Source organism: Balaenoptera physalus (assembly GCF_965194825.1).
Source record: "Balaenoptera physalus genome assembly, chromosome: 9".
Taxonomy (NCBI): domain Eukaryota; kingdom Metazoa; phylum Chordata; class Mammalia; order Artiodactyla; family Balaenopteridae; genus Balaenoptera; species Balaenoptera physalus.
This window is the reverse complement of record NC_138888.1, coordinates 100,922,494-100,950,399: the sequence shown is the minus strand read 5'-3', so window position 1 is coordinate 100,950,399 and position 27,906 is coordinate 100,922,494. Positions and strand designations below refer to the sequence as shown.

The following is a 27,906-nucleotide window of genomic DNA, read 5'->3' as shown; positions in this document are numbered from 1 at the left end:
CGGGCCTCTCACTATCGCGGCCTCTCCCGTTGCGGAGCACAGGCTCCAGACGCACAGGCCCAGCAGCTGTGGCTCACGGGCCCAGCCGCTCTGCGGCACGCGGGATCCTCCCAGACCAGGGCTCGAACCCGTGTCCCCTGCATTGACAGGCAGACTCCCAACCACTGCGCCACCAGGGAAGCCCTGCAATAGGATTTTGTCTAAAAAAAAATGCACATACCTTAATTTAAAAATACTTTATCACTAAAAAATGCCAACCATCATGTGAGCCTTCAGTGAGTTGTAATCTTTTGGCTGGTGGAGGGTCTTGCTTCAGTGTTGATGGCTGCTGAGTGATCAGGACGGTGATTGCTGAAGGTAGGGGTGGTAATGTGACAAAATAAGACAATGAAGTTTGCTGCATTGATTGGCTCTTCCTTTCACGAACCATTTCTCTGTAGCATGCAGCACTGTTTGGTATCATTTTATACACAGTAGAACTTCTTTCAAAATGGGAGTTAATCCTTTCAAACCCTGTCCCTGCTATATCAACTAAGTTTAATATTCTAAATCCTTTGCTGTCATTTCAACAGTCTTCACAGCATCTTCCCCAACAGTAGAGTCCATCTCAAGAAACCACTTTCTCTGCTCATCCATAAGAAGCAGCTCCTCATCCATTCAAGTTTTGTCATGAGGTTGCTGCAATCCAGTCACATCTCAGGCTCCACTTCTAGTTCTTGTTCTCCTGCTGTTTCCACCACATCTGCAGTGACTTCCTCCACTGACGAGTGAGTCCCTCCAAGTCATCCAGGAGGGTTGGAGTCAACTTCTTCTGAACCCCTTTTAATGTTGATATTTGGACCTCTTCCCGTGAATCATGAATATTCTTAATGGCATCTAGAATGATGAATTCTTTCTGGAAGGTTTTCAATTGACTGTGCCCAGATCGACCAGAGGAGTCACTGTCTCTGGAAGCTATAGCCTTATGAAATGTATTTCTTAAATGATAAGACTTGGGAGTGGAAATTACTCCTTGATCCGTGGGCGGCAGAATAGATGTTATATTACCAGGCATGAAAACAACATGAATCTCATTGTCCATCTCCAGCAGAGCTCTTGGGTGACCACGTGCATTGTCAATGAGCAGTCACATTTTCAAAGGAATTTTTTTTCCTGAGCAGTAGGTCTCAACAGCGGGCTTAAAATATTCAGTAAGCCATGTTGTAAACAGATGTACTGTCATCCAGGCTTTGTTGTTCCATTTAGAGAGCACCGGCAGAGGAGATTTAGCCCTGGATTTTCAGAATGGTGAATGAGCATTGGCTTCAAGCTAAGTCACCAGCTGCATCCTCCCTAACAAGAGAGTCATCCTGTCCTTTGAAACTTTGAAGCCCGGCATTGACTTCTCTCTAGATATGAAAGTCCTAGATGGCATCTTCTAATAGAACACTATTTTGCCTACATTGAAAACCTGTTGTTCAGTGCAGCCACCTTCATGAATTATCTTAGCTAGATCTTCTGGATAACTTGCTGCAGCTTCTACAGCATCACTTGCTGCTTCACCTTGCACTTTGTTGTTATGGAGACGGCTCCTTTCCTTCGACCTCATGGACCAGCCTCTGCTAGCTTCAGACATTCCTTCTGCAGCCTCCTCACCTCTCTCAGCCTTCAGAGAATTGAAGGGAGGTTAGGCTTTGCTCTGGATGAGGCTTTGGCTTAAGGGAATGTTGTGGCTGGTTTGATCTTCTCTCCAGACCGTTGAAACTTTCTCCATATCAGCAATAAGGTCGTTCTGCTTTCTTATCATTCGTGTGTTCACTGGAGCAGCACTTTTAATTTCCTTCAGGGCTTTCCCTTTACATCCACGATGTGGCTACCTGTTTGGCACAAGAGGCCTAGTTTTCTGCCTCAGCTTTGAACATGCCTTCCTTACTAAGCTTAATCGTTTCTAGCTTTTGATTTAAAGTGAGAAACAACCAATTCTTCCTTTAACTTGAGCACTCAGAAGCCATTGTAGGTTTATTAATTGGCCTAATTTCAATATCGTGTGTCTCAGAGAATGGGGAGGCCCGAGGAGAGGGAGAGAGATGGGGGAATGGCTGGTCGGTAGAGCGGTCAGAACACACACAACATTTATTAAGTTCACTGTCTTATATGAGTGGTTTGTGGCGCCCCAAAACAATTACAAGAGTAGCATCAAAGATCACTGATCGCAGATTACTGTAACGCATGTAATAATAATGAAAAAGTTTGAAATACTGTGAGAATTACCAAAATGTGACACTGAGACATGAAGTGAGCGAATGCTATTGAGAAAATCATGCCAGTAGACTTGCTTGACACAGGGTTGCTAGAAACCTTCAACTTGTAAAAAAACAAAATATCGGGTTAGCCAAAAAGTGCCTTCGGTTTTTAAGTAAAAATAAAAGACAAATTTTTCATTTTCACCAAGAACTCTATTGAGCAACACATTCACCGTTTTGTTCCACTCTCTTCTGCCATCTATCAGGCAACTTCATAATTCCATCTTCCCAAAACTTTTTATCTTTTTGAGCAAAGAACTGTTCTAGATGCCTTTTACAGTCTTCCAGGGAATTGAAATTTTTTCCATTAAGAGAATTCTGTAAAGACCAAAATAAATGGAAATCTGAAGGTTCAATGTCTGGTGAATACAGTGGATGAATCAGAACTTCCCAGCCAAGCTGTAACAGTTTTTGCCTGGTCATCAAAGAAACATGCGGTCTTGTGTTATCCTGATGGAAGATTATGCGTTTTCTGTTGACTAATTCTGGACGCTTTTCATCAAGTGCTGCTTTCACTTGGTCTAATTGGGAGCAGCACTTGTTGGAATTAATCGTTTGGTTTTCCGGAAGGAACCCCTTCCAATCCCACCATATACACAACATCACCTTCTTTGGATGAAGACTGGCCTTTGGTGTGATTGGTGGTGGTTCATTTCGCTTGCCCCATGATCTCTTCCATGCCACATTGTTGTACAGTATCCACTTTTCATCGCCCATCACAATATGTTTTAAAAACGGAACATTTTCATTACATTTAAGTAGAGAATCGCATGGGGAAATATGGTCAAGAAGGTTTTTTTCGCTTAACTTATATGGAACCCAAACGTCAAAGCGATTAACATAACCACGCTGGTGCAAATGATTTTCAACAATTGATTTGGATATTTTGAGTATGTCGGCTATCTCCCGCGTGGTATAATGTTGATTGTTCTCAATTAATGTCTCGATTTGATCGCTATCAACTTCAACTGGTCTACCTGATCATGGAGCATCATCCAGCGAGAAATCTCCAGCACGAAACTTCTCAAACCACTTTTGATACATTCTATCAGTCACAGCACCTTCTCCATACACTGCACAAATCTTTTTGTGCGTTTCAGTTGCGTTTTTACCTTTCTTGAAATAATAAAGCACAATATGCTGAAAATGTTGCTTTTTTTCTTCCATCTTCAATATTAAAAAGGCTGCACAAAAATTCACCAATTTTGATAAGTCTTTTTTTAAATGCATGCTGATATGACAGCTGTCACATACAATCTAATAAAATTGTTTTGAATGAAGTTAAAGACAACCAAGGGCTACTAGAGCCATCTTATGGGAAAAAACAGAACGAACCTTTTGGCCACCCCAATACCTTGGAATAAAGTGTGATAAAAACAAGTTATGCCTATACCAATATGAACTCATGGATTTTTAATGTATCTGATGGTAATTCTGCATCATTAGTCTTCTTGATGTTCAGAGAGAGCCTTGTAGGTTGATTTCTGTGAACTTCTCATGGAGTGATACAAGCAGTATTTGAGAGCTTCCGTGTTTCCTACTGTGACTAGCTTTTCTAGATTCTAGTATATTCCCTGCTCTAGATTTGGAATCAGCCAACGGGCTCTAGTTCCTTTTAGTAGGAAATAGTGTTTAGAGATCGTAATATACGTGTTAAAGATACACATTTTTATTGAGTCATTGCTTCTAGGCCTTCTCAGTTGACAGAGATAGAAAATACATTTTTTTAAAGAAAAATACATGATAAATTTTTACTATTTTCCTATTCTAATTTTAGATTACAAGGATTTTACTTTTTTAATTTTATATTTGTATCTCTTTTCATTTACACTGAAAATCTTGGTTCCTAATAACATGATTACTTAACTTGCTTTATTCATGTGTGTGCAAATATGTCTACGATAATTTCAAAATAATAGTAGCACCACCAACAAGACTATAAATGTTGTTTAAAACTTCTTTGGGGTTCTCTTTTATTGTAGGATATATCCCATGAGGAATAGGCCCTTAAAGTACTATGTTTTAAAAATCACTTGAAAGAACTTTGTGAAATTGCAGTTAAGAAGGTACACATTAAGTTCAGTTGTTTTAGGGTGGTTTAGGGGATTGCTTTTTTTAAATTTAATTTATTTTGTTATTATATAAAAATATTTTGTGGTTCCAAAATCAAAACTCTGAAGTACATACATTGAGAGAGGCCTTGTTTTCATCTCTGTCCCTTCTCCTGACCCCATTCCCCCACGTATAGGTAACCATTTTATTTTTTATTAGTTTTGTGTATATCCTTCCCTTTTATTACTTTTTTTTTTATTTACTTAATTTATTTATTGCTGTGTTGGGTCTTCGTTTCTGTGCGAGGGCTTTCTCTAGTTGCGGCAAGTGGGGACCACTCTTCATCGCGGTGCGCGGGCCTCTCACTATCGCGGCCTCTCTTGTTACGGAGCACAGGCTCCAGATGCGCAGGCTCAGTAATTGTGGCTCACGGGCCTAGTTGCTCCGCGGCATGTGGGATCTTCCCAGACCAGGGCTTGAACCCGTGTTCCCTGCATTGGCAGGCAGACTCTCAACCACTGCACCACCAGGGAAGCCCCCTTATTACTTTTTTTAAAAGGCAAAAAATATATATAATCATATCCTTTCTTCTTACACAAAGGTAGCATAGTACACATGTTCCATGCTTGCTTTTGTTGGTAAAAAATGTATCTTAGAGATCACTCCTTTGCAGTATGTAGAGATATACTAAATATATATATGTAAATGTAGATATAGATATACTAAAATATATATATAAAAGATTACTTTTTATAGCCATGTGGTACTGCATTGTATAGTTGCACCGTAGTTTATTCAGCCAATCCCTTAATGATGGACATTTTGCTTTTTTCTTGAGTTTTCCTGTTGCAGTTAAGGCTGCAGTGAATAGCCTCGTGCTACCTCATTGAATATTTTTGCTAAAGTATCTTTGGGAAATAGTCTTAAAAGTGGGATGCTAGGTCGAAGAGTAAATGTCTATGTGTTTTTGCTCCTTATTGCTAAATTCCCCTCCATATGGCGTTGCACAATTTTACCTCACCAGCAGTACGGAAGAATTCCTTTTTGCCCAGAGTCTCACCAGCAGAGTATTTTGTCAAACTGCTGGTTTTCTTTCGATGTGACAGATGAGAAAGGATAGCTCATTATAGTTTTAATTTGCAGTTTTTAAAATTATAAGATTGAAAATTTTTTCATGTATTTAAGAGACATTTGCAGTTCTTTTTTGGTGAACTGTTTATTAATTTTCTTTTTCATTTTTTTAGGTTAATTGGCCTTTTTCTTCTCAATTTTTAGATGCTCTTTATATATTAGGAATATAACCCAGGCGTTTAAAGCCGAAAGTAAGGTTTGTCAGAATGGATCGGCAGATGCCTGCAGGACAAAAGCAACTTCACTGCGTTGTCTACCTGACTGATTTTGTTTGATAATTCCATACTATTTTGTTACCTCTTCAATAATTTTACAAAGATATATTTTTATACTTTATTTGGCTGTTTTAGTTGTTTTTTTAGCAAGAAGTTGTTCTGAATAACCTAGCTCACCACAGCCCTTAGAAAAGGAAATATTTTATCCTTTGCTTTTAAAATTTTATCTCTTATATGATATTTTACGTAAAAAAAGTTAACATATGCACATTTGAAAGTTTCGTTCATTTTTGAAGATTTATACCTTTAAAGTACCATTAATTTTAATTAAAAAATATATTTACAGTCATAATAGACTGCTTTTATAAATGCAAAGTGAACATCGCTTAAAATAATGTAGGTAATCACTTCCAGTGGTTTGTCTTTCCTGTATCTCTAGAACTTAGCCCAGTGGCTAACACATAGGTGGGTCCTCAATAAGTCGTGAATTAATGGTACGTGTATGTGTATGTATACACACGCACATTTATTTATTTTTAATGAGTTGAACCGTATGTTTTAGGCACTTTTTTTTTCATTTATTTATTTTTGGCTTCATTGGGTCTTTGTTGCTGCACAGGGGCTTTCTCTAGTTGCAGCAAGCGGGGGCTACTCTTTGTTGCAGTGCGTGGGCTTCTAATTGCAGTGGCTTCTCTTGTTGCAGAGCACAGGCTCTAGGCACGTGGGCTGCAGTAGTTGTGGCATGCGGGCTCAGTAGTTGTGGCTCGTGGGCTCTAGAGTGCAGGCTCAGTAGTTGTGGCACACGGGCTTAGGTGCTCCGCGGCATGTGGGATCTTCCCAGACCAGAGATTGAACCCGTGTCCCCTGCATTGGCAGGCGGATTCTTAACCACTGCGCCACCAAGGAAGTCCCACATGCACATTTAAATTCAGGGAATTTTAAATTAGGATACTCTAACAGTATACAGTAAATGCAGAGTGTTGTTTAAATGTCTCTGAATTTATGTGTGCAAATCATTATATTAGGGTTGAGGGTGTACACTTATAAATAGGACATAGTTCCTGTGCTTAAGAAGTTTAAAATGAAATGTCTATCAGTTGCTTATTCTTAAGCTCTTATACCACATACCTGAATATTTTAAAATAGCAATATTTCACTTAATCTTTAATTAAAATTAAAACTTTGCTCTTCTTTGGTCCCAAGGCTCCTACTGTTTCCACTTTGATTTTTCCTCTCAGTCATCTCACGTCTTCAAGGTGACCTCATCCTAATCTCAACTAAGCATCTATCTCTGTGGAGTTTTGCCATGTCTCTTTAAGGCCAAATTGTGATTTTAAAGGTTCTAAATTTAATTGGCTACTGTTTCATTCACTCTTTAATTCGGGCTTTGTGATCTGACCATATGTTCTCTTCAAGGCCACACCTTCCTAGAAATAATAGTAATATATTTATATATTTTAATCTTTGTATTATGTACAAATGTAATATTTAAACTATCATCTAGGAAATTATTAAAGAAAAATAAAGACTAAATATTCAGCTCCCTAGGGTCCATCTAAAGTCATCCCTGATTTACAATCTTCATTTAGCTTTTAGTAACCCTGTGTGTGTGTGTATGTGTGTGTGTGTGTGTGTGTGTGTGTACAAAGATACATGTATCCTCCATTACACAAACTAGTAGTGTAATGATGTTAAAACACAAGCATATTATAATACTTTTATCTCATAATTTTTTCTGTTTAAACTGATATTGTTAATGACTGGTAGATTTTTTTTAATATATATTTTTTCTTAATTTTGTAGAATAAATAAGCAAGTAAAAGTGCATAAACTAAACAGAATAGTTATGACCTCGAAAAAATACTGAACTCTTTAAACCAAATACATATCTTATAGTATGAAACTAATTTTTTAAAAACCATCTACTATTAATCCTGTATTTTCTCAAAATTATGCTTAAGAATAATTTATTATCTTTTAAAAGAAAAAAATGAATAAATCAAATAAAGCAGTGAAACTCTTAGAACCGTTAGTAACTCCTATGGTTGCTATGCATTCTTTCATTTAAAGTAAGATTGTTTCTCTCGTCTGTCTTTACACACGCCTGTTTCCCTTTGGGTTTTATGCCATGCTAGTATTTGATCTGTGTGTGGATCTGATACACTGTTTTCCACCAGCAGTAAATACTGTGGGAGACTGATAGAAGCAGACCAACTTTATTTTTTAATACATATAGATATATAGAAATTGCAGCATTGCATATTTTTAAATGTTTTGAAGTGACTTCTTTGTCTCTTTTGTTTTAGTTTTTACCAGATTCGTGCATCTATGAAAATCCCACCAAGAGTTCCCCACAGAGTAGAAGCTAGTTTGTTACATGCAGCAGGTAAGCCAAGGAATATTGTCAACTTTTTAAAAAATTGTGAAGCAACATTATAATGACCAATAATAACTTTTCATAATTATTTTTATCTTTTAATTACAAATATAAGATGCCAAAGAGCATCATTCTCATACCTCTTATAAAAAATATATTTGAGGCCTCAGGAAAACAGGCTTGATTATAGGTTCCTTGTCTCCCTCTTAGGTTTCTTACGATGAGTGAATAAAAGAAAGTATGTGAAATTTCCATGAAACCAAACATAAGTGGGGGTGGTATCATTTATATCATGTAATATATAATTCTAACAAATACACAGTGAATGTGGACACATAATTTGACATATGATCACAAAGGTGTTTTATGATAAAGTTTTATAGTATGCGTTTTGAGAATATTTTTCAACCACTTTTTTTTTTTCTGGTTGATTACTCTAATTAGAAAACAAAGGGCCAGAAAGCATAAAATAGACATGTTATAGCAGCTCTTTTATTACTCATATTCTGAGGAGACACACCAGCATTAAAGGATTGGAGCCAAAACTGGTGGCCCTGACATAATCATTGGGCATTTTTTCAGCTTTCCTGATACAGTATACTCTGTTTCAGTCTAAGCAGTTAGAAAACGAAATGGTTAATGAAACGTACTAGAGAGTTATCATGTATTTCTAATATGAATTACTAGTTTTCAAAGCATCATAAAATAATAAGTATACCTAACATTAAAGCTATGTTGAACACAGTTCAGTTCATTTTTGAAATTTAAAAATATATTCTGGGAATTTGAAGTGTTGAGGATTATCTTTCTTAGCGTACTATGGATACCAAAATGCTGGTTAATGTTAAAGTTTAATGAATTGTACGTAATGGAGAGTTTACTCTTTCTGAAGACTGTCAAAATGCTCAGGGAGGCCTATTGCTTATGACCAAAAATATGTACCTTTTTTCTTTTCAAAATTAATTTTCTTCTTGGCCTGGTGTACATGTTGGAGTATACATTTATTGTCAATAGGTCTTTTGTAAGTCTACTTTCTAGGAAACAGGTTAAAACAACTAATGTTACAGGACAGATTGGTACTGCCTTTTTGACCTTCCTTAATCAGCAGACTAAATGTCCTGCTCTGTTGTATCTCCTAAAGTTGCCAGTTGGAAAATACTCTAGAAAAACTTCTTTTTTCTGGACCACCTTTTTATTTATATATATTTTCAGCTTTATAGAGGAATAATTGACAAATATCATTTTATATATTTAAAGTGTACAATGTGATTTGTTATACACATACATTGTACAGTACATATACATATGTGATTTGTTATACAGATACAATGTGAAAAAATTGCCATGGTCAAGATAATTAGCACATCTATCACTTCACATAGTTAGTTGTTTTGTGTGTTTGTGGGAAAGAAGTCTTAAGATTTATTCTTAACAGATTTCAAGTATACAGTACTTTATTACTAACTATAGTCATCATGCTGTGCATTAGATCTGCAGAACTTATTTTTCTTATAACTAAAAGTTTGTACCCTTTGACCTACATCTCCCCATTTCTCCCACACCCCAGCCCCTGGCAACTACCATTCTACTGTCTGTTTCTATGAAACTGACTTTTTTGTTTTGTTTCCACATGTAAGTGATAACATCCAGTATTTGTCTTTCTGTGTCTGACTTACTTCATGCAGCTTAATGCCCTCCAGGTTCATCCATGTTGCTGCGAATGACAGGATTTCCATCTTTTTTATGGCTGAATAGTAATTCCATTAATTAAAGAAACACTGCATTTTCTTTATCCATTCATCCACTGACAGACACTTGGGTTATTTCCACTTCTTGGCTATTGTGAATGATGCTGCAATGAAAATGGGAGTGCAGAATTTTCTTTTAGATACTGATTTCATTTCTTTCAAATATATATCCAGGAGTGGGATTGCTGGATCATTTGGAAGTTCTATTTTCAATTTTTTGAGGCTCCTCCATACTGTTTGCCATAGTGACTGCACCAATTTACATTCTCCCCAACAGTGCGCAAGTGTTCCCTTTTTTCCACATCCTGGCCAACATTTGTTATCTCTTGACATTTTGATAATAGCTATTCTGACAGATGTGAAGTGATATCTCTTTGTGCTTTTGATTTGCGTTTCCCTGATGATTAGTGATGTTGAGCACCGTTTCATGTACCCGTTGGCCATTTGTATGTCTTCTTTGCCAAAAAATGTCTATTTGGTTCCTCTGCCTATTCTAAAATCAGATTGTTTTTTTGCTGTTGAGTTGTTTGGTTCTTTATATATTTTGGATATTATCCCCTATCAGATATATGATTGGCAAATATTTTCTCCCAGTCAGTAGGTTGCTTTTTCTTTTGTTGGTGGTGTCCTCTGCTGTGCAGAAGCCTTGTAGTTTAATGTAGTCCCACCTGTTTATTTTTGCCTTTGCTTTGGTATCAAATCCAAATAATCGTTGCCAAGACCAATGTCAAGGAGCTTTTCCCCTTTGTTTTCTTCTAGGAGCTTTGTGGTTTCAGGTCTCAAATTTAAGTCTAATCCATTTTGAGTTAATTTTTGTGAGTGATATAAAATAGGGGTTCAGTTTGAATCTTTTGCATGTGAATGTCCAGTTTTCCCAGCACCACTTTTCGAAGAGACTTTCTTCTCCTTATTATGTGTTCTTGGTGCCTTGTCAGGTATTAGTTGACCATATGTGGTGGGCTGATTTCTGGGCTCTCTTTTTTGTGCCGTTGATCTATGTGCCTGTTTTTATGCCAATACCATACTGTTTTGATTACTATAGCCTTGCAATATAGTTTGAAACCAAGAAGTGTGATGCCTCCAGCTTTGTTCTTTCATTCTCAAGATTGCTCTGGCTATTCAGGAACTTTTGTGGTCTCATACAAATTTTAGGATAATTTTTTCTATTTCTGTGAAAAATACCATTGGAATTTTGATAGAGATTATATTAAATTTGTAGATCACTTCAGGTAGTATGGATATTTTAGCAATATTCATTCTTCCAATCCAAGAACACAGGTTATCTTTCCATTTATTTGTGTCTTCTTCAGTTTCTTTCCTCAGTGTCTTACAGTTTTCAGTGTACAGGTCTTTCATCTCCTCTGGTTAAATTTATTCCTAAGTATTTTATTGCTTTTGATGCTATTGTAAATGGGATTTTCTTCTTGATTTCTCTTTCAGGTAGTCCATTGTTAGTGTATAGAAATGCAACTGATTTTTATATGTTGATTCTGTGTCCTGCAACTTTATTAAGTTCATTGATTAATTCTAACAGCTTTTTGGTGGAGACTTTAGGGTTTTTATGTATAAGATCATGTCATCTGCATACAGAGATGATTTTAATTCTTCCTTTAAATTCTTTAACTAAAGAAGTAAATTCCTTTAATTCTTCCTATTTGGATGCCTTTAATTTCCTTTTTTTGCCAGTTTGTTGTGGCTAGGACTTCTAGTACTGTGGTGAACAGGAGTGGTAAGAGTGGGCATCCTTTTCTTGTTCCTGACTTGAGAGGAACACTTTGAACTTTTTACCACTGAGGATTTGTTAGCTGTGGGCTTGTCATAAATGACCTTTATTATGTTGAGGTACATTCCTTCTGTACCTAATTTATTGAGAGTTTTTATCATGAAAGTATGTTGAGTTTTGTCAAATTATTTTTCTGCATCTGTTGAGATGATCATATGATTTTTATCCTTCATTCTTATCCTTCATTTTATCCTTCATTTTTCTTCATTTCGTTAATGTGGTATATCACGTTTATTGATTTGCATATGTCAAACCATCCTTGCATCCCAGGGATAAATCCCACTTGATCATCTTGATCATAGTGTATGCTCCTTTTAATGTGCTCTTGAATTTGGTTTGCTAGTATTTTGTTGAGGATTTTTGCATCTGTGCTCATCAGAGCTATGGTACACAAAGATATCAACACTTTTACAAATGCAGTGGCCCTGAATGAACTGTGAGATGTGCTGCTTTTCCCGCCCAAGACCATCCCCAGCTTGGTTACCTTTTATGTGTGTCATGTTCCACAGCTTCTGAACCATCGTCTGAAACCTCCCTGGGAATGTAAATCTGGCATCCCAATTGTATTTCCTGCCAGTATACCCCAGAATAGCCTATGGTGTTGAATGTTTAAGTTTGTATGAAAATTATAGAGAATAATGGTTGATGGAACGTCATGACTTACTACAGGCTCACAGGTATAGTAGATCCAAAATAATGTTCAGATGAGTTTCCTCACCAGCAATCTGAAAAACAAAGAGCAAAGAAAGGCAGCCAGTTTATTCCAATCTAAGAGGTATTGGTTCTTTTCTTTTTTTATGTTTTTCCTCCCCCAAGACTTGTTTCATTTTAAAATGATATTTAAGAGTTCCTGGAGTATGTGTACCTTTTTAGTATTAGTAAATTTGTTAGGAAAAAGTATCCTTCCAAAATTTTTCTGCCTCCAGAAATTACTCCTATGTATTTGGCTGACTTTGTTTTAATAAATATATATCACTGATTTCTAGACTCATCCTTGCTAACAACATAAATATGGTTAAGTCTCTTTTCGCTTCTGTTCCTTAACAGTTCACGTTTCCTTCCAAGGGCTTGAATTTTCTCTCTACTTTTTGTTACATACCCTATTTTTCTTCTAATTTAGATTTGTGTTTCCATCTCAAGACCTTTTCTTTCCAGCTCTATATTTTACCATATATCCTACACTGTGTGTATATTTCTGGAAAACTTTTAAGAAGAAGAGAAAAAAGTGATGATTTTTGTCTGTCAGTTGCAGTAGACAGGTTAGATGGTTTGGGAATCAGATGGTGTTATACAGCTTATTGCAACATGTTTAAATTATTTCCAGCACAAGATTGTGCTGACAGTGAGAGGCTTGAGCCAGGACATAGCTATCATCTTATAATAACATCAGTCATGAGAGACAGTGAGTATTTATGGGGCTGTTGAAAACGAAATAATAACAGTGCATTCAGAGATTTCTACAACAGAGAAGTCATTGCCGGTTCTGGGAAGCTGGCCCCAGTTTGAAATGTTAGAAGACTATGTACAATTTTGATAAAAAGTAACAACTCGCCATTTCTAATAGCGATAGTAGTTTTTAAAAAGAAGCGTTTACTGTTTTATTTGATTTTTTGTATCTATCCGTCCCTTTTCTGTGAAAAAAATATTTTTATGCAAATAATACCAGCAAAGAGTTAAAAGATCCATTAATCCAGAAAGATTAGTAGTGAAAACCATAGCTCCTTCTCTGGATGCATCCGCTTTTAACTGTTTCTGTAGTCCTGATGGTTTCCCCTACATGGACATTCCACGTCCTGTGACAATTTATGTCACACCACTTCCTCCCTCTCCCCCTATTTTTTAAGAGATACCATTATTCTCACATTTCTCTTTGATCATTACCGGAGCTTCAAATGAAATATTTAAAGCTCTGTTTCTTATTTCAGCACATATGACAGACCCCTCATTTTCTAAAGTAAGGATATAAACAATCTTACCTCTTTTTTCAAATTTTTTCTTTCCCTCCACTTCCCAACCTGTTGGACATACCCTTTGTTTTATATTATCAAGATTGCTAACATTCATATTCGGATTTATAACTGTAGTTAAATCTTGTGGTTTTTGTCTATGGGTTTATTCCAAATGTTGAAAACAAGTAAACAGCATTTACATTTTCATGGTAACACAAGAGGGAAAGGGTTTATAAAATTGAAATGACTATTCAACATAAAGAAGGAGAATCTTAAGTTTCTGGCCAGACAAGGCAAATCTAGTTCCCGTTTTGGTTATTGATCTGGGTCACCTATGAAATCGAGATAGCTATAGGTATATCTTAGGTATTTCAGTAGTTGTAGAGTCAAAGGTGCAGCTTTGTTGTGGTTAACAAAGTAGTTCCTTGGAATCAGGATACCAGCTTCCCTTTATGTTACCTTGGAAAACTCACGTAACCTCTGCGAGCTTCAGTTTCTCATCTGTGAAATGCGTAACCTGCTTTACAATAAGTGAAAGTTCACAGCAAACTGTAAAGGGCCGTATACATGTAGGATATTGTTATTGGGCTTCTAGTAATACAAGAAAGAATAAGAAGCAGTCAAGTTTGACTCATTTACTGTGCCATTTGTGAACCATTTAATGTTGTAAAGAGCTGAAACTTATATTATTAATTGGATGTTTTCCTGTGATTTATATAATTTCTTTTATGCAACATAGTAATTAAGCACATAATATCTCATGTTAATAGTAAATCTAAAATTTTTTTTAAAAATCAATGAAACCATTTCTTGGACAAGAAGCATGAACCAGGATGACCAAGGGCAAGAGGGGAAAACCGAAGGGAGGAAGAGACCTCAGAAAAGTCCCTGGACTTTATAACTTATTACAGAAAGCTGGGGACCTGGGCTTCCATTTCTATTCGTATAAAGCTAGCTTAATCTGCACAGAGTATTTGAATTTAGACATAACTAGTTTCAAGTCTTGTTCTGCTGTTTGCTAGCTTTATGGTCTTAAACAAATTATTCAGTTTCTCTGAGCCTTTCCTAACCAGTGAAATGGAAATAATCCCTGTTTTACAGTGTGTTTTTTGAAAACTAAATGAGAAAATTGGGTCAAGAGGCCCGGTGTAGCGCTCAGTAAATATTGGGTACTTTGTCCTGGCTTCCCGTTCTATCTTAACTGCCGCAGATGTTAAAGAGCTGGAATAAGGTGACCTCTAGGATCTCAGCACCTGCTCATGTAAGGAGAGGCGGTCCCGGAAGAGGGAGCTGCTGGAGCCATTTGTGTGCCTCTCCCTTCTCCGTGTTTAAGGGTTGGCCTTGCTCGTACACAGGAGAGCTGATTGATATGGTCTGCCCTCTTCAGCGCCTCCTCTGGGTCTTTCTTCCTCAGTGAGACAGCTCTCCCCCTCCGGTGTGGGGCTCTGTAGTAAGTGTAAGAGTGAACTGCAGGTATGTCTTTGAGCTAGTTTATCAGTGTGGCATAGAAGACCAAGCACAGGCTTCGCAGCAAACAGAAGTGGCATTTATTTCCTGGACAACTTAGTTACGTTATCAGAGGCTTGGTATCTATAAAATGGATATATTGATCCCTGCCCTATAAGATTGCCTAAAGGATTAATAACAATATACGTAAAGCTCAATGCCTGGCACATAGTAAGTGCTCTATAGATGGTAGCTAGTAGTAGTAGTGAGAAGCAATAAATAAGTGATAAGTAGTAATTAAAAGTCAGCTATTTTTCCTTTTTTATTGAATAAATTTGACATTTTTATTGAATAATGTAACACTGTATAAATTTAACATTGTGAACAATGTATTGCTTTGATACATTTGTATATTGTACTGTGATTGCCATTGTAGTGATATTTATCACATTACCTAATTATAGTACAGTATTGTTGTCTTTATTCATTATGCTATGCATTAGATCTCTATGACTTATTTATACTATACTCATTGCAAACTCGTACCCTTAAGCTACATCAGTGTTATCCTCCCACCCCCCCCATACCAGGGGATGGGGGGGGTGGGAAGATAAGATTGTTCTTATTTTACTCTCTGTTCGTTATGAGTTTGACTTTTTTTTAGGATTCCACATATAATGATATCATACATACTGTCTTTCTCTAACTTACTTCACTTAGCGTAATGTGCTCAAGATCCATCCATGTTGTCACAAATGGCAGGATGTCCTCCTTTCTTGTGGCCGAATAGTATTCCATTGTGTATGTATACACCACATCTTTTTTATCCTTTCATCTGTTGATGGGCATTGAGATTGTTTCCACGTTTTGGGTATTGTGAATGATGCTGCAGTAAACACCGGAGTGCATATATCTCTTCAAAATCCCATTTCCGTTGCCTTTGGGTATATACCCAGAAGTGGAATTGCTGGATCGTATGGCAGATCTATTTCTACTTTTTTGAGGAACCTCCATATTGTTTTCCACAGTGGTCAGACCAACTTACACTCCCACCAACATCGTGTGAGGGTTCCCTTTTCTCCACATCCTTGCCAGCACTGTTGTCTCTTTTCTTCTTGAGGATGGCCATTCTGACAGGTGTGAGGTGACAGGTAATTGTGGGTTTGTTTTGCATTTCCCTGATGATTAGCCTTGCTGAGCATCTTTTTATGTGACTGTTGGCCATTTTAGTGTCCTCTTTGGAAAAAAAAAATCTGTTTAGTTCTGTAAGACTGCTGTTTATGGGGAGAAAGAAAGAGAAACTGCCCAAAATTCAAGCAATAATATGCGGGGAAAGTCTTATTACTAAAAAAGTATATTCTCCACTTTGATAAAAGCTTCACAACTAGATAAACATTTGGACTAATAAGAAATCAAACCTGGTTGAACCAAAAGGAAATTTCCAGTTATTTGTGTTTGACCAGGGTTTTTCTAAGGCTGTCTATTCTGGGTAAGATTCCTTGTGCATATATGTATTGCATTCTTTTTTCTACCTACCACCACCCAGTGCTTTTATACAGGTGGTAGTGGTTAAAAGAAAAAGGGGGTTTCCCTGGTGGCACAGTGGTTAAGAACCCACCTGCCAATGCAGGGGACACGGGTTCAAGCCCTGGTCCGGGAAGATCCCACGTGCCGCAGAGCAACTAAGCCCATGTGCCACAACTACTGAGCCTGCGCTCTAGAGCCCGTGAGCCACAACTGCTGAAGCCCACATGCCTAGGGCCTGTGCTCCGCAACAAGAGAAGCCACTGCAATGAGAAGCCCGCGCACGCAACGAAGAGTAGCTACCCCTCGCCGCAACTAGAGAAAGCCTGCATGCAGCAACGAAGACCCAATGCAGCCATAAATTAAAATTAATTAATTAATTAATTAAAAAATAAATAAAACAAAATGAAAAAGGGAAGTCTGGAAATCGGGGCTAGGTATCAGGAAGAGTTGACCCAGGTGCTTTGCCTTGGCAGTGGCTAACTGGCCACTTGTAAAGAAGCGTCAGTATTTTGCAGTGCTGCTAAAAGAACCATCTCTTTCTCCCCTGTTAGTTGTTTCCTTAAGCTCTGCCCAGACACCAACCTTTCAGGGCCTTCCTTTGACAGACACTGAAATGTTGTGATAGATTTTTCTGAATTGTGAAGATTTTTCATGACTTGACCCCCATCCTACATGTCTGACTTTATCTCCCACTGTTGTCCCTGTGGATTCTCTGGAACAAATTCGCTGGGCTCTAACCTCCCTCCAATTCTGTGCACATTCCTCCCCTCATTGTCTCCTTTGTTAGCCCGTAGATGCCTCCCATAGGCACTGAGAAGTTTCCTCTGCCATGTTGTCACAGCGCTTTCTATAGACTTCTTTCAGCTCTTAGCATCTTAACACATTTTTTCCAATTCAGAAGTGGAATTCTAATATAAACAGACAACAAGAATCATTAAAGAAAACTGCCTGTAAAAATGAGGAAAGTTTAAAGAAATATGTAGCTAGAGACAATTCATATTATGTCACTAATCCATTACTGTTATCAGGAACTGAATAATTTCAACAACTGTGAATGGAAAACTCACCAGAAAGTTAGCTCTTGCAATAAACTCTTGCATAGATTATGAAACTTGAGTCCATTTGGCATCACAAGCCTCCACTTCCTTTCCCTAGATTCAGCGGCTTCCTTCTGTCACTGCCATTTGTTGTCTTTTTACCTGGCTGAAGAGACAGTGCCATTTGCTTTGGCCTCCGGAAATAGGGAATTAGGAGATTATCACATTGTACTGCAATTATTTGCTTGAATGTTTCTATCCAAACTAGACTGGGAACTCTGAAAACAAGGGCAGTGTTCTTATTTATGTTCATATCTCTTAGTTCTCGATATTTTAGCGGCAAGTTATGGTTGAATGAATGCTCACTTGTTCACAGAATAAATGAGAGATACCAATGCTAGCTGTTTAATCAAAAGAAATGGAAATGCAGAAAGATGGTGATAGGAATAAAATCTAAATTATCATGATTTAATGGAAGTATTTGTAGGCCTCTATCACAAGTCTCTCAAAGTGTAGGTTTGATGTTTGGGTTAGCAGATGACTGATAGGCAAAGTGAAAATAGAGTCATTTCAACAAGGAAATAGGGCACTAAATTAAGAAGTTAGATGAAAGTTCATTTCTTCAATAGCTACTTGCTGAGTGCCTATTGTGTGTAAGACACGGTCCTCACTCGTAAATCAAAGCAATGAAACATGTTTATGTGGTTCCTAACCTCATGGGCGGAGGTTATCATCATATAAGTGTTAAAAAGCAGGGAGGCTTTCCGACTCAAGACAATAAACTGAGTACACGCATATGTCTGGGTCTTCTTGTTTCCAAGACTCCTCGGTAATAGCAATGGAGGAGTGTAAGAAGGAATAACAAAAATATTTCAGTGAATTTTGAAGGACAGAAAACAGAAGTAAGAGCTGAACTACCTTTTCGGGACACTTTCCCTGCAAGCGTGCAGATGGGAATAGCAGATGAAGGAAAGTGAGAGGCGGGCCTGAAAACGGGTAAATTAAAGGTCTGTAATCAGGTCAGCTGGGCACCCCAGGCCCAAGTGCAGAATGTCAGGAAATTAATGTTAACCTTAGGACGAAAAACCTCAAGGCTTCTCTCTTAAGTAAATTGCCATGGGTTACTAACACTCCAGAGTAAAGCACTCATTGTTTTTTGGTTTTTTTTGGTAAAAAACACATAACATGAAATTTCCCCTGTTAACAAACTTTTAAGTGTTAAGTATCGCTGACTGTATGCACATTGTTGTTTGACAAACTCTGTACATTGCACACGGTGTACCGAGAACTCCTCATTTACCGCAGCTCCCGGGCCCTGGCAACCACTCTTGTACTTACCGCTTCCGTGAGTGGCGATCCGAGATCCCTCGTGTAGGTAGAATCACGCAGCATTCGTCTGGCCTGTTGCACTTAGCGTACGTCCTCATGGTTCATCCATGTGGTAGCGTATGACAGGATTTCCTTCTCTTTTAAGGCTGAAAATATTCCATCTTCTATCTCATTTTCTTTATCCATTCATCCGTTGATGGACATTTATGCTTCCATGAACAGTGCAGTGCAGATATATCTCTTCAAGACCCTGTTTGCAAATCTTTTGTATAAATACCCAGACGTGGGATTGCTGGATCATATGGTAGTTCTATTTTTAATTTTTTGAGGAACCTCCATACTGCTTTCCATGGTAGCTACATCATTTTACATTCCCACCAATGGTGCACACGAGTTCCAGTTTCTCCGCAAGTGCTGACCTTGTACCTAATACCATATGAAGTAAAAAATAAATGAAGTTTCTTTTTTTTTTTTAATTTTTGAATTTTATTTTATTTATTTTTTTATACAGCAGGTTATTATTAGTCATCAATTTTATACATGTCAGTGTATACATGTCAATCCCAATCGCCCAATTCATCCCACCACCACCCCCCACCACTTCCCCCCTTGGTGTCCATACATTTGTTCTCTACATCTGTGTCTCAACTTCTGCCCTGCAAACCGGTTCATCTGTACCGTTTTTCTAGGTTCCACATACATGCGTTAATGTACGATATTTGTTTTTCTCTTTCTGACTTACTTCACTCTGTATGACAGTCTCTAGATCCATCCACGTCTCAACAAATGACCCAATTTCATTCCTTTTTATGGCTGAGTAATATTCCATTGTGTATATGTACCACGTCTTCTTTATCCATTCGTCTGTTGATGGGCATTTAGGTTGCTTCCATGACCTGGCTATTGTAAACAGTGCTGCAATGAAATTGGGGTGCATGTGTCTTTTTGAATTATGGTTTTCTCTGGGTATATGCCCAGTAGTGGGATTGCTGGATCATATGGTAATTCTATTTTTAGTTTTTTAAGGAAACTCCATATTGTTCTCCATAGTGGCTGTATCAATTTACATTCCCACCAGCAGTGCAAGAGGGTTCCCTTTTCTCCACACCCTCTCCAGCATTTGTTGTCTGTAGATTTTCTGATGATGCCCATTCAGACTGGTGTGAGGTGATACCTCATTGTAGTTTTGATTTGCATTTCTCTAATAATTAGTGATGTTGAGCAGCTTTTCATGTGCTTCTTGGCCATCTGTACATCTTCTTTGGAGAAATGTCTATTTAGGTCTTCTGTGTATTTTTTGATTGGGTTGCTTGTATTTTTAATATTGAGCTGCATGAACTGTTTATACATTTTGGAGATTAATCCTTTGTTGATTCATTTGCAAATATTTTCTCCCATTCTGAGGGTTTTCTTTTCATCTTGTTTATGGTTTCCTTTGCTGTGCAAAAGCTTTGAAGTTTCATTAGGTCCCATTTGTTTATTTTTGTTTTTATTTCCATTACTCTAGGAGGTGGATCAAAAAAGATCTTGCTGTGATTTATGTCAAAGAGTGTTCTTCCTATGTTTTCCTCTAAGAGTCTTATAGTGTCCAGTCTTACATTTAGGTCTCTAATCCATTTTGAGTTTATTTTTGTGTACGGTGTTAGGGAGTGTTCTAATTTCATTCTTTTACATGTAGCTGTCCAGTTTTCCCAGCACCACTTATTGAAGAGACTGTCTTTTCTCCATTGTATATCCTTGCCTCCTTTGTCATGGATTAGCTGACCATAAGTGTGTGGGTTTATCTCTGGGTTTTCTATCTTGTTCCATTGATCTATGTTTCTGTTTTTATGCCAGTACCATATTGTCTTGATTACTGTAGCTTTGTAATATAGTCTGAAGTCAGGGAGTCTGATTCCTCCCGCTCCATTTTTTTCCCTCAAGACTGCTTTGTCCATTTGGGGTCTTTTGTGTCTCCATACAAATTTTAAGATTTTTTGTTCTAGCTCCGTAAAAAATGCCATTGGTAATTTGATAGGGATTGCATTGAATCTGTAGATTGCTTTGGGTAGTATAGTCATTTTCACAATATTGATTCTTCCAATCCAAGAACATGGTATATCTCTCCATCTGTTTGTATCATCTTTAATTTCTTTCATCAGTGTCTTATAGTTTTCTGCATACAGGTCTTTTGTCTCCCTAGGTAGGTTTCTTCCTAGGTGTTTTATTCTTTTTGTTGCAATGGTAAATGTGAGTGTTTCCTTAATTTCTCTTTCAGATTTTTCGTCATTAGTGTATAGGAATGCAAGAGATTTCTGTGCATTAATTTTGTATCCTGCAACTTTACCAAATTCAATGATTAGCTCTAGTAGTTTTCTGGTGGCATTTTTAGGATTCTCTATGTATTGTATCATGTCACCTGCAAACAGTGAGTTTTACTTCTTCTTTTCCAATTTTTATTCCTTTTATTTCTTTTTCTTCTCTGATTGCCATGGCTAGGACTTCCAAAACTATGTTGAATAATAGTGGCAAGAGTGGACATCCCTGTCTTGTTCCTGATCTTAGAGGAAATGCTTTCAGTTTTTCATGGTTGAGAATGGTGTTTGCTGGGGGTTTGTCATATATGGCCTTTATTATGTTGAGGTAGGTTCCCTCTATGCCCACTTTCTGTACAGTTTTTATCATAAATGGGTGTTGACTTTTGTCAAAAGCTTTTTCTGCATCTATTGAGATGATCATATGCTTTTTATTCTTCAATTTTATTAATATGGTGTATCACATTGATTGATTTGCGTATATTGAAGAATCCTTGCATCCCTGGGATAAATCCCACTTGATCATGGTGTATGATCCTTTTAATGTGTTGTTGGATTCTGTTTGCTAGTATTTTGTTGAGGATTTTTGCATCTATGTTCATAAGTGATATTGGTCTGTAATTTTCTTTTTTTGTAGTATCTTTATCTGGTTTTAGTATCAGGGTGATGGTGGCCTCATAGAATGAGTTTGGGAGTGTTCCTTCCTCCACAATGTTTTGGAAGAGTTTGAGAAGGATGGGTGTTAGCTCTTCTCTAAATGTTTGATAGAATTCACCTGTGAAGCCATCTGGTCCTGGACTTTCGTTTGTTGGAAGATTTTTAATCACAGTTTCAATTTCATTACTTGTGATTGGTCTGTGCATATTTTCTATTTCTTCCTGGTTCAGTCTTGGAAGGTTATATCCTTCTAAGAATTTGTCCATTTCTTCCAGGTTGTCCATTTTATTGGCATAGAGTTGCTTATAGTAGTCTCTTAGAATGCTTTGTATTTCTGCGGTGTCTGTTGTAACTTCTCCTTTTTCATTTCTAATTTTATTGATTTGAGTCCTCTCCCTCTTTTTCTTGATGAGTCTGGCTGATGGTTTATAAATTTTGTTTATCTTCTCAAAGAACCAGCTTTTAGTTTTATTGATCTTTGCTATTGTTTTCTTTGTTTCTATTTCATTTATTTCTGCCCTGATCTTTATGGTTTCTTTCCTTCTGCTAACTTTGGGTTTTGTTTGTCTTCTTTCTCTAGTTCCTTTAGGCGTAAGGTCAGATTGTTTTTTTGAGATTTTTCTTGTTTCCTGAGGTAGGCTTGTATAGCTATAAACTTCCCTCTTGGAACTGCTTTTGCTGCATCCCATAGGTTTTGGATCGTCGTGTTTTCATTGTCATTTGCCTCTAGGTATTTTTGATTTCCTCTTTGATTTCTTCAGTGATCTCTTGGTTATTTAGTAATGTATTGTTTAGCTTCCATGTGTTTGTGTTTTTTACGTTTTTTTCCCTGTAATTCATTTCTAATCTCATAGCGTTGTGGTCAGAAAAGATGCTTGATAAGATTTCAGTTTTCTTAAATTTACTGAGGCTTGATTTGTGACCCAAGATGTGATCTTTCCTGGAGAATGTTCCATGCACACTTGAGAAGAAAGTGTAATCTGCTGTTTTTGGATGGAATGTCCTATAAATATCAATTAAATGTATCTGGTCTATTGTGTCATTTAAAGCTTCTGTTTCGTTATTTATTTTCATTTTGGATGATCTGTCCATTGGTGTAAGTGAGGTGTTAAAGTCCCCCACTATTATTGTGTTACTGTCGATTTCCTCTTTTATAGCTGTTAGCAGTTGCTAACAAGAAGTTTCTGCTCCTTCCTCCTGAAATTCTCCTCCCTTCTGTATTCTTTTGACTAACTTTAACATGGTATTTCAACTCAAATGCTATATTGTCACCAAAGCCTTTCCTGACTCTGCAGACGAAGTTCACCCTCATCTTATGAGATGCCACAGCACTCTGTCCTTCTCTGTCACACTTAGTGCAGATGGAATTTACAGAATTAGATGAGGGCAAGGAAAGTGTTTTTTTGGTTTGTTTTGGTTTAGTCTGGTCTACTTAGCTTAGAACAATGCATGACATAGATAATGCAATAAGCATTTAAAATTTTATTGTGAAATGTATCAGACATTTTTGAAGATAATGTAAAACATTATTTTATTAAGTGATAACATAAACACCCAGGTACCCAACCCTTCATTTAAGAGACGGAATATTATTAGTACCATAAAAGCACCCTGTGTAACCCTCCTGACTTTTGTGTTAATCATTCTTTTGTTTTGCTTATAGTTTCATTACCTATGAGTATATGCCAAGGAGGTGTCTGGTTGAGTTTGGGAAAACTGAGTAGCAAGCACAAGCCCAGCTGTGAGGGAAAGCTGCTCCCATGAGAAAGCTGAGCAGTCCCTGGGTTATGGTGTGCTTCTGTGCACTGAAAGGGTTCAGGATCCCTTAGGGGAGTTAATGGGCAAGGTCAGGAGTGACTTGTGTGAATCCACACTTCCAGGCCATAGTGTGATGGAATATTGTGTGAATTCACACATCCAGGGCTCCTGCCAAGGTTGTAGTGTGATGGAATACTGTGTGAACTCACACATCCAGGGCTCCTGCCAAGGTCACGGCGTGGTGGAGTATTAGATAGCCAACGTGTGGAATAGGCTGGTTTGCATCTACACTTACTGTTCAGTTTTCCTTCCTTCAACTCTTAGGAGTAGGGCAAAGCAGAAAACCTCTGTGAGGGGAAAAGACTGCCCTCATATGATCTAGGCCCTAGGGCAGAAACTTTCTTAGTCCACCGTCAAACAAATCACGTGCTGAAAGGAATCTGGCCAAGCTTTTAATCTGTCCTTAGGTTAAAAAATGGCACCATGGCAGCACAGATCTTTCAGATGATAGACCTCAGCATAGCTGTCTGTTGAGCACACTGATCCAATCTTGATCAGTCATCTCTGTATCTAAGACAGAGGACCTCTTTGGAATCTTCCTTCACGTCTTCCTAGGGATTCCCTCTACCTTCCTTGTGCATTAGATCTTGTTTCCTAACACCTATTTTGTCTCTTGGTTTACTCTCTCATTTTGGTGGAGCCTATTCTCCATTATCTTGTTGGGAAAAGTGGTGTAGGAAATAAATATGTCTAAAACCTTTAGTGTCTAAAAATGTCTTTATTCTGCTCTTACATTTGTTTAGCTAAGTATGGTATTCTAGGTTGGAACTCTTTCCTTCAGAATTTTGAGAGTATTGCTCCATTGGCTTTTGGGTTGCAGCATTGCTGTTGAGAGTTTCAAAGCTTTTCTGGTTGCTAGTTCTTTATATGTGATCCTTTTCCCCTTTCAAGAATCTTGTAGAATCTTCTCTTTGTTTCGGCTGCCCTAATGGCACATGATGATGTACCTCTGGTCTCTCAGTACTCATTGGGCCCTTTTCCTCTGGAAGCAGTTCAGTTCTGGGAAATTTTCTTAGTTTGTTAATCATTTTCTCCCATCTGTCTTCTCTGTTCTTTCTTTATGGAACTTCTGTCATTTAGATGGTGGACCATCTTCACTGGTTCTCTTAATTTTTAGTTTTTTCCTCTCCTTTTTTTCCATTTATGCCTTTTTGCTGTATTGACTAGGTTATTTCTTCAGCTGTAACCACTTTTTTGAGCTTTTTGCTTTTCTTTCTCCCTTTTTTTGTCTATCTCTCTTTCTCCTTCCTCTCTCCCCTCCTTTTCCTTACTCCATCTCATTCCATTTTTTCTTTTAAAATTCAAGTGCTCTTTTGTTCTGTGACTGTTCCTTTGTTATAGCAACATTTCCCCTTTAAAAAATTTATTGTATTGAAGTATAGTTGATTTACAATGTTGTGTTAATTTCTGCTGTACAGCAAGGTGACTCAGCTATACACATATATACATTCTTTTTTATATTCTTTTCCATTATGGTTTATCACAGGATATTGAATATAGTTCCGTGTGCTATACAGTAGGACCTTGTTGTTTATCTATCCTATATATACTAGTTTGCATGCGCTAATTGCAAACTCCCAATCCATCCTTCCCCCACCCCCCCAGTTATAGCAACATTTTCTTATTTCTTGAATGAGATTTTTTTTCTCTGAGAACAATACTGATAGATTTTTAAGTTTTATTTCTCTCTACAAGTTGCTTTTTCTCTGTTTTGGTTTCTAACTTGCATGTTAGAAGCTTTCTTCAGGTGTCTGATAGTCCTCAGTTATCTGCACGTGACTGAAAGGAGGCTGATTGGACATTCGGAGAGCACACATGGGACTTGTGTCTTTGAGTGTCACATTATGGTGATGTTGGTGAGCTGATTGCTAGGAATCTGTGAAGTCGGTATCTGAGATCTTACCTAATAAAATAGATTTACATAACAGATCTATTATAGATATTTTGGCCTGGTCAGATTCCCTATGTCAAGAACTGTGAAGAAGCTGAGATTTTACCCTACATGTTGTTGAAAGTAGCTCTCCATGGTTTCTCAGTTTCCGTACATCTTGTGAGCAAGGACACTGAAAGGCTTTTGTTGCAGACCATCTTTTTAAGGATGTTGCTGTAGTGAGGAGCTTTGGGAGGTGTAGGTAGTGTCTCTGTCTGGAGCAGAAGGTGATTTGTTTACTGTCCAGTATGACAGAGATAAGGTCTCCCTCCAGTTCAAAGGTTAGACAGGTTTTCTTATACCCCCTTAAAAAAGATCAAGGTTTCCTAAGCTTAGAGTTCTTCAACTGTGACCCAAACCCTATGCATGCGTGGTATCCACCTGTGTCACCCCATGTGACTTGGGCGAGTGAGAACAAGGGCAACTGAGGTGAACTTGAAACTCTCACCCCAGAGTCTCGTGTCTCTTGCCAGCATCCATGACCCTGTGGCCAGCTAGCTTATTGGCTTGCAAATAGGGTTAGATCTTACGCTCCTTGCAGTTCTTGAAATGCCAGAGAAGGCTCTAGCCTGTTTCCTTCCTGGAGAGTAAGACTCTTTAACTGCCAGCCTTCTGGGAACCCAGTAGAGGAAGCGCTCTGTGCACCTCGGCGTTCAGGGTTCAGAACGCCTCTGCTTATACCTTCGTGCTCTCAGCTTTGCCAAGTGACTTCCCGTTCAGAGGGCCTCTGTTCTGTCCTCTCTGGGGAACAAACCTCCAGACTCCTCAGGTGAAGGAGGTCTGTAGCAGGGAGAGGACGTGGGGATCTGGTCCTTGCTGAGAGGTCCCCTTCTCAATGAAGCATTGCCTGCCTTTTCTGTTTAAAACCACTACCTTTCTCACCCTCTTTCCTCTTTATCTTTCTCCGTAGCACTTATTACCTTCAGACATACTGTATCATTTTTCTTATTTACTGTCTTTATCACCCTTCCCATTAGTATGTAAGCTCCAAAAGGTCAGAGATTTTTATCTCTTTAATTTTACTCTTTATCTCTAACACCTAGAAAGTGTCTATGATGTGCTTATTTATAGACTATCTGTTATAATAATAGCTGTTGTAATAGCTATTCAGTAAATATTTGTTGACTGGATGAGTGAATGAACGACTGGGAGGAACTTGCACAGCTTTTGCCCTTGGCTTCTGGTTTGGAATAAAACTTGATAAGTTTATTTTCTTTAAGTCATTGGTACATCTTTTTAAAAGCTTTAAATATTGATGTTAATTGAGGGCATAGGTGACTCTCACAGCAGGTTAATTATTGTCCTTGCGAAGCAATTTAGGATAATTTGTTTTGTGAACAGTTTCTTATCACGTGCTTTAGAATCCTGTTTTGGGCACTCCTAACTGCAGTGTTCTTTGTTTCTGTTAGAGCATTTCTATCACTCTCAGTCAGTAAATACTGGGTATGCGTAGTTTGTAGGTAGAGCTTATGGGATTTGCTAAGGACTGGACGTGGGGCATAGAAGACAGAAAGGTTAATAAAGATTGAATTTGGGGGTTTCCCTGGTGGCACAGTGGTTAAGAATCTGCCTGCCAATGCAGGAGACACAAGTTCGAGCCCTGGTCCGGGAAGATCCCACGTGCCGCGGAGCAACTAAGCCTGTGCACCACAACTACTGAGCCTGTGCACCACAACTACTGAGCCTGCACTCTAGAGCCCACAAGCCACAACAACTACTGAGCCCGTGCACCACAACTACTGAAGCCCACACACCTAGCGCCCACGCTCCACAACAAGAGAAGCCACCACAAGGAGAATCCCGTGCACCGCAACGAAGAGTAGCCCCCGCTCGCCACAACTAGAGAAAGCCCGCACGCAGCAACGAAGACCCAACGCAGCCAAAAATAAATAAATAAATCTGTGACCCTGTTTAAAAAAAAACAAACAAAAAGATTGAATTTGGGCTAATAAGTGGCAGAGCCTGAATTTCAACCAGAATCTGTCCTTAACCACTATGCTGGGCTTCCCTGGTGGTGCAGTGGTTAAGAATCTGCCTGCCAGTGCAGGGGACACGGGTTCGAGCCCTGGTCCGGGAAGATCCCACATGCTACGGAGCAACTAAGCCCGTGCGCCACAACTACTGAGCCCACATGCCACAACTACTGAAGCCCGCGCGCCTAGAGCCTGTGCTCCGCAACAAGAGAAGCCACCGCAATGAGAAGCCTGCGCACTGCAACGAAGAGTAGCCCCCACTCGCCACAACTAGAGAAAGCCCGTACACAGCAATGAAGACCAAATGCAGCCAAAAATAAAATAAATTTAAAAACAAAAACCAAAAAAACCGTACTAT

At 38.2% G+C, this 27,906-nt stretch overlaps 1 protein-coding gene across 21 annotated transcripts in view; it reads left to right on the top strand.

Annotated features, from left to right (window-relative positions):
- FAM135A (family with sequence similarity 135 member A) overlaps window positions 1–27,906 on the top strand; it is a 119,902-nt gene that overhangs the window by 26,905 nt on the left and 65,091 nt on the right. For 11 of the 21 annotated variants that reach the window (XM_082474089.1, XM_082474088.1, XM_082474072.1 and 8 more), the window contains 2 exons: window positions 573–767; window positions 7,987–8,066. The exons of 2 other annotated variants lie outside the window; for them this stretch is intronic. In XM_082474089.1, coding sequence (XP_082330215.1) covers window positions 573–767; window positions 7,987–8,066 — 275 coding nt within the window. The remainder of the gene's footprint in view (window positions 1–572; window positions 768–7,986; window positions 8,067–27,906) is intronic. 8 more of the 21 variants (XM_082474090.1, XM_082474092.1, XM_082474093.1 and 5 more) reach the window with 1 other exon arrangement.